Here is a 7010-nt window from a genome sequence, read left to right on the forward strand (position 1 = left end):
TGGAATTCTTCTAGAATGTTTTGGAATTTTCTAGAATGTTTTGGAATTTTCTAGAATGTTTTGGAATTTTCTAGAATGTTTTGGAATTTTCTAGAATGTTCTGGAATTTTCTAGAATGTTCTGGAATTTTCTAGAATTTTTTGGAATTTTCTAGAATGTTCTGGAATTTTCTAGAATGTTCTGGAATTTTCTAGAATTTTCTGGAATTTTCTAGAATGTTTTGGAATTTTCGAGAATTTTCTGGAATTTTCTAGAATGTTTTGGAATTTTCGAGAATTTTCTGGAATTTTCTAGAATGTTCTGGAATTTTCTAGAATGTTCTGGAATTTTCGAGAATTTTCTGGAATTTTCTAGAATGTTCTGGAATTTTCTAGAATGTTTTGGAATTTTCTAGAATGTTTTGGAATTTTCTAGAATGTTCTGGAATTTTCTAGAATGTTCTGGAATTTTCTAGAATGTTCTGGAATTTTCTAGAATTTTTTGGAATTTTCTAGAATGTTCTGGAATTTTCTAGAATGTTCTGGAATTTTCTAGAATTTTCTGGAATTTTCTAGAATGTTTTGGAATTTTCGAGAATTTTCTGGGATTTTCTAGAATGTTCTGGAATTTTCTAGAATGTTCTGGAATTTTCTAGAATGTTCTGGAATTTTCTAGAATTTTTTGGAATTTTCTAGAATGTTCTGGAATTTTCTAGAATGTTCTGGAATTTTCTAGAATTTTCTGGAATTTTCTAGAATGTTTTGGAATTTTCGAGAATTTTCTGGAATTTTCTAGAATGGTCTGGAATTTTCTACAATGTTTTGGAATTTTCTAGAATGTTTTGGAATTTTCTAGAATGTTCTGGAATTTTCGAGAATTTTCTGGAATTTTCTAGAATGTTCTGGAATTTTCTAGAATGTTTTGGAATTTTCTAGAATGTTTTGGAATTTTCTAGAATGTTCTGGAATTTTCTAGAATGTTCTGGAATTTTCTAGAATGTTTTGGAATTTTCTAGAATTTTCTGGAATTTTCTAGAATGTTCTGGAATTTTCGAGAATTTTCTGGAATTTTCTAGAATGTTCTGGAATTTTCGAGAATTTTCTGGAATTTTCTAGAATGTTCTGGAATTTTCTAGAATGTTCTGGAATTGTCTAGAATGTTTTGGAATTTTCTAGAATGTTCTGGAATTTTCTAGAATGTTCTGGAATTTTCTAGAATTTTCTGGAATTTTCTAGAATGTTTTGGAATTTTCGAGAATTTTCTGGAATTTTCTAGAATGTTTTGGAATTTTCGAGAATTTTCTGGAATTTTCTAGAATGTTCTGGAATTTTCTAGAATGTTCTGGAATTTTCGAGAATTTTCTGGAATTTTCTAGAATGTTCTGGAATTTTCTAGAATGTTTTGGAATTTTCTAGAATGTTTTGGAATTTTCTAGAATGTTCTGGAATTTTCTAGAATGTTCTGGAATTTTCTAGAATGTTCTGGAATTTTCTAGAATTTTTTGGAATTTTCTAGAATGTTCTGGAATTTTCTAGAATGTTCTGGAATTTTCTAGAATTTTCTGGAATTTTCTAGAATGTTTTGGAATTTTCGAGAATTTTCTGGAATTTTCTAGAATGTTTTGGAATTTTCGAGAATTTTCTGGAATTTTCTAGAATGTTCTGGAATTTTCTAGAATGTTCTGGAATTTTCGAGAATTTTCTGGAATTTTCTAGAATGTTCTGGAATTTTCTAGAATGTTCTGGAATTTTCTAGAATTTTTTGGAATTTTCTAGAATGTTCTGGAATTTTCTAGAATGTTTTGGAATTTTCTATAATGTTCTGTAACTTTCGAGAAAGTTCTGGAATTTTCGAGAAAGTTCTGGAATTTTTGAGAAAGTTCTGGAATTTTCTAGAATGTTCTGGAATTTTCTAGAATTTTCTGGAATTTTCTAGAATGTTTTGGAATTTTCGAGAATTTTCTGGAATTTTCTAGAATGTTTTGGAATTTTCGAGAATTTTCTGGAATTTTCTAGAATGTTCTGGAATTTTCTAGAATGTTCTGGAATTTTCGAGAATTTTCTGGAATTTTCTAGAATGTTCTGGAATTTTCTAGAATGTTCTGGAATTTTCTAGAATTTTTTGGAATTTTCTAGAATGTTCTGGAATTTTCTAGAATGTTTTGGAATTTTCTATAATGTTCTGTAACTTTCGAGAAAGTTCTGGAATTTTCGAGAAAGTTCTGGAATTTTTGAGAAAGTTCTGGAATTTTCTAGAATGTTTTGGAATTTTCTAGAATTTTCTGGAATTTTCTAGAATGTTTTGGAATTTTCGAGAATTTTCTGGAATTTTCTATAATGTTCTGTAATTTTCGAGAAAGTTCTGGAATTTTCGAGAAAGTTCTGTAACTTTCGAGAAAGTTCTGGAATTTTCGAGAAAGTTCTGGAATTTTTGAGAAAGTTCTATAATTTTCTAGAATGTTCTGGAATTTTCTAGAATGTTCTGGAATTTTCGAGAATTTTCTGGAATTTTCTAGAACGTTCTGGAATTTTCGAGAAAGTTCTGTAACTTTCGAGAAAGTTCTGGAATTTTCGAGAAAGTTCTGGAATTTTTGAGAAAGTTCTATAATTTTCTAGAATGTTCTGGAATTTTCTAGAATGTTCTGGAATTTTCGAGAATTTTCTGGAATTTTCTAGAACGTTCTGGAATTTTCGAGAAAGTTCTGTAATTTTTGCAATAAATAATTTCACCGTACACCACCTTTAAATTTTTTAAAAACAATTTTCCAATTCAAAAAAACATTTGAAAAATTGAGGAACATTTTGAATTCAGCAACAATTTAAAAACTGGTAAATCGATTATATTATATTTATAAATTAATTCATCATTTATTTGTTCAAATCAATTAATTAAATGGAGTGTCTTCTTTTGCAACTCGCTTAAATCTTATGACTTTAGGATTCTTGTTGTCTACGTCATGTGTATTCAAAACTACGTGAATATAGCAATCCGTATTCGGAATCCGAAAGTACCACACTTTGTTTGAATCGGAAACTATACGATAGGGTTGTCCAATCAGCGTATGTAATGATTCATCAACTGTTGATTCAAGAAATGATATTTTGAATTTTTGAAATGATGAAGATTTGAGAAGATTCTGGAAAAAAAGCGCTTACAATTTATATCCACAAAAAAACCACTCACTGTCTTTAGATAAGCCACATCTTCAGAGGATAACGCCTCCACTAGAATTTCCAAATCAGCAAAGTGCAAAACATTCATCTCTTGAATTGGTGTTATTATAGTCAAATGCTTGGAAATCAATTGTTCAGCACTCTTCCATTGTTTGGTTTGTGATATTTGATCTACTTCGAATCGGAACTCTTCTGTGACAGTCTTGAAATTCGTGTTTAAAAGATTCAATAACTCAATAGTCGTTAGGGAATTTTCATCAATTGCCGGAAGAATATTCATAATTTTCTTTTGACTATCAGATCCCATAGAGAATTTTTTTGTTTTAAGTGTTGACTCTCTTCCTTCCAAAAGTTTTCCAATTCTTTCGGACAAGTCATCCATGATGATCACTGTATCATTTTTTATGTCCACTGAAATGAAAAACGTTATTATTTGGATGAAGTATCTTCAAAGCTTTAATGTCGCGGCAGCAGAGGTTCTACTGCACGACCTCGAATCCAACAATACTAGAGCATATCTAGAATGACACAAATAGTCATAAACACAATTCTCCAACTAGTTAACGCTACATATTTGGCGTGATCACTTCCTTATCACCATATCAGATCTAGAGCATAATTGTGGATATGCTGAGGAGATGCTATAAAAGGAAGCAGAATCGCCAGTATGATGAGACATCTGAGACAATGGCTACTTCCAAAGGATCTCCCGACCATTGGATATTCTGACGTTGGATCCGACTACTGACGCCCAAGGGCCAAACCAAATACCGATGACACACCTCACAGCTGCAACCTCCTAATCGTGCTCAATGGATGGTGCAAACCCCTCTCTGGATCGTAACCTTGGTCGGCTCCAACTGCAGATGTCACGAAGACCCCTACTCAGAGCCATAACTACTTAATAAATAGCTGTTATATAACTAATGTTCCTATCCTTGTACTTTAGCTCCGACACAGGCTTACCTATGTGTCGGAACATTTAACTCTTGTTAAAAAATTTTCAGTTGAAAAATACGATTTTCGAATGGTCGCAATTTTATATATTAAAAATTCCTAAAATGAAGTGTTGTACTACTTGTACTTACCCTTATAAAGAATCAGTAGTTCCTCTATACGTTCCGATTGATTTCTGAGAATTGTTTCAATGTCATGAAGACAAAGATCCATGTAGTTTGTCTTAGGAAAAACAACTCCTTGAATGTATATATCCACTCCGTCCGAACGATATTCGACATGTTTAGATTCATTATTCTTCAATTCGGTATGTGTGTTAAGACGCAACCACATTCCATTAGAAAATGTGAAAGCACACTTTTCAATGTGGGGATTCGGTCTTATGAGATCTATACAATTTCGGATCCCTCGATTCACTTTTCGAAGTCTCTCGCTTTAAATAAAAAAGATTTTTTTTTGAAAATCTAAAAAACTAAAAACTCACATGTCAAAACATTGTAATTGCCTTAAAATGAATTGCATCGGTAATCGGTTTTCCAAAACTTTTCGCGCCACCATTTCATGCATACTTTGGTTATCCGGTTTGTCGAGATCAGTTGTTTGGAGCATTTGATTAGAAAAGGACTGATATAAGGCAATTTCAACTTTTCAGAAAACAGGTATTTAAAAACTCACGATGCTGATGTGTTTATCGAAATTGAAGGCTTTCACACTTTTGAATTCGTTCAGAAACCTTTCAAAGTTTTCTGGATCCACTATCTGCGTTAAGAGTACGTTCAACAATTTCGCTCGATCCAGTAACCGTGTGAATGATGCCGCCTGGGCTATGGTAGTTCCACTAAATGCAGCTACTTTGACAGGGAACGCCGCACTTCTCAATTTCAAACTCATCTGGAGACGTTCACAAATTCTTGCACGATCGTCGACGGTTGCTAGGATACAATTTATATTAATGTATGACAAAACGGTTTTCCGATGCACCATCATCATCTCTAAATCTTCTAAGACCACGTCTACAAAATTGTGTTGTATTGGATCCAAATGTTCTTTATCGAACATCACAATTGTAGTATTACTTCCGAATGTTTCATAACTGAAATAGTAATTGGTTTCTCCATAAGGTGACTGCAATCCCAAAATCAACATAATATGGTCGGAATCGATTTTAACACATATACTCATAATGTTATTCTTCTGTTGATCCGTCAAATATTCATATACAGACGGCATCTGAAAATATGTAAAACTTCTCAGAGAAAAATGAAATGTATGATTTCTGATTTTAAAATATTAAAAAAGTCACAAGAAAATTATAATATTGATTTGCAATTTATGAAAAGGGTGTATTTCGTTTTTATTTGCTGTCGCTCCTTATCAGCTCAAAGTGAGAGTGCTCTTTTGACAAAAGAGGTTTAGAGAAAAAAAATCACTTTTCGTCATTGCGTTTGTTATCATCAAAAAAGGAGAGGAATTTATCTCTAAACCTCTTTTTCATAAATGCTCTCTCATTTTGACTGAAAACAGTGAGAAAAAATTTCAATGACAAAAACATTTAAAGGTGGGGGGACAGGAGATTTTTCGTAGTTTTTTTGTAGCTAGAGTATGCATTCTACCGTGACGGTGTACAACGCTTAATGTCACTCTGCGTACAGCTGTCGTCCTCGCCTTTATGTATGCAATCGGGCGTCCACTTTCTCTTTGCCCGCGTGGCTCAGTCGGTAGCGGCGCCGCACCCTCAATCCTCGCCTTCACAAGTTCAACTCCTCGAGGGGCATCTTTGAACGGAATTTCGAGAACATTATTTTTTTCATGTCCCCCCACCTTTAAGGAAATGGCCGATCAAAAATTTCGCTTACGAGCCTTTTTGTGGCATGAGTTCAAAGAAGGTAAAACTGCAGCCGAAGCTCATCGCTCACTTCCGCCAGTGTTCGGAGAAAATGCTCTATCCGAAAATCAATGTCGACGCTGGTTTCAGCGCTTCAGAAGTGGCGAAGAGAGCTTGGAAGACGATGAACGCAGTGGTTGTCCAGAAATCATTGACAACGATGCTTTGAGACAAGCAGTCGAACTGGACCAGTGCCTAACAACACGCATTTTGTCAGAACAGTTTAATTGCAGTCATATCACAATTTTACGCCACCTACATGCGCTTGGGAAATCGAATAGATGCGGAAAATGGGTACCGCACAAACTCTCTGAAGCAAACAAGAAGAAGCGCGTCGAAGTGGCCAATGATCTTCTGCGCCGCTCAAAAAATCGCGGTTTCTTTCATTCAATTTTGACATCAGACGAAAAATGGATTCAGTATGACTGTTCTAAAAGAAAACATCAGTGGCTCAGTCCGGGCGAGACCCCAAAACCGATACCAAAACCGGATATACACGGAAAAAAGGTTATGCAATGTGTCTTTTGATTCACGATAACGCTCGACCGCATACCGCGAAAATCACCCAGAAAAAAACTTTGGAGCTGGGCTGGGAAGTGCTCTCACATCCGCCTTACAGCCCAGATTTGGCACCATCTGGCTATCATTTGTTCCGGTCCATGCAGCATCATCTGGCAGAGAAGAAGTTCAAAAACGACGAAGATGTCAAAATTTGGGTGACGAACTACTTCGAGTCACAGCCAGCGGAGTTCTTCAAGAGAGGCATCGAATCTTTGCGCATGCGTTGGCAGAGAGTGGTCGATAATGATGGAGAGTATCTTCTCGATTGATGTCCTCTTGTTTCATTTTTACAATAAAAATATTACTCTTGTCCGAAATTAATGCACGTTGCGGCCGAGAAAACAACGGTGGGCGGAGCTTAGCTCCCATAGAGAGAACACCACAGTATTTTTCAAATTATTGCACGCGCCTTTAATACAGTACCTCAACTTTTATTGAATTTTTGCCTTTTTCTC

The 7010-nt window shown here is 34.5% G+C and overlaps 1 protein-coding gene across 1 annotated transcript; it reads right to left on the reverse strand.

Annotated features, from left to right (window-relative positions):
- Positions 1 to 2863: 2863 nt before the first annotated feature.
- CBG24795 lies at positions 2864 to 5339 on the reverse strand (the record flags this gene model as incomplete). Its single annotated transcript, XM_002648456.1, has 5 exons — positions 2864 to 3115; positions 3163 to 3563; positions 4241 to 4542; positions 4594 to 4733; positions 4785 to 5339. 5 exons carry the CDS (start codon positions 5337 to 5339, stop codon positions 2864 to 2866), a joined length of 1650 nt encoding a protein of 549 aa, XP_002648502.1.
- Between the last annotated feature and the right edge of the window lie 1671 nt (positions 5340 to 7010).

The sequence above is a fragment of the Caenorhabditis briggsae genome, assembly GCF_000004555.2.
Source record: "Caenorhabditis briggsae AF16 supercontig from assembly CB4, cb25.NA_225, whole genome shotgun sequence".
NCBI classification, from domain to species: domain Eukaryota; kingdom Metazoa; phylum Nematoda; class Chromadorea; order Rhabditida; family Rhabditidae; genus Caenorhabditis; species Caenorhabditis briggsae.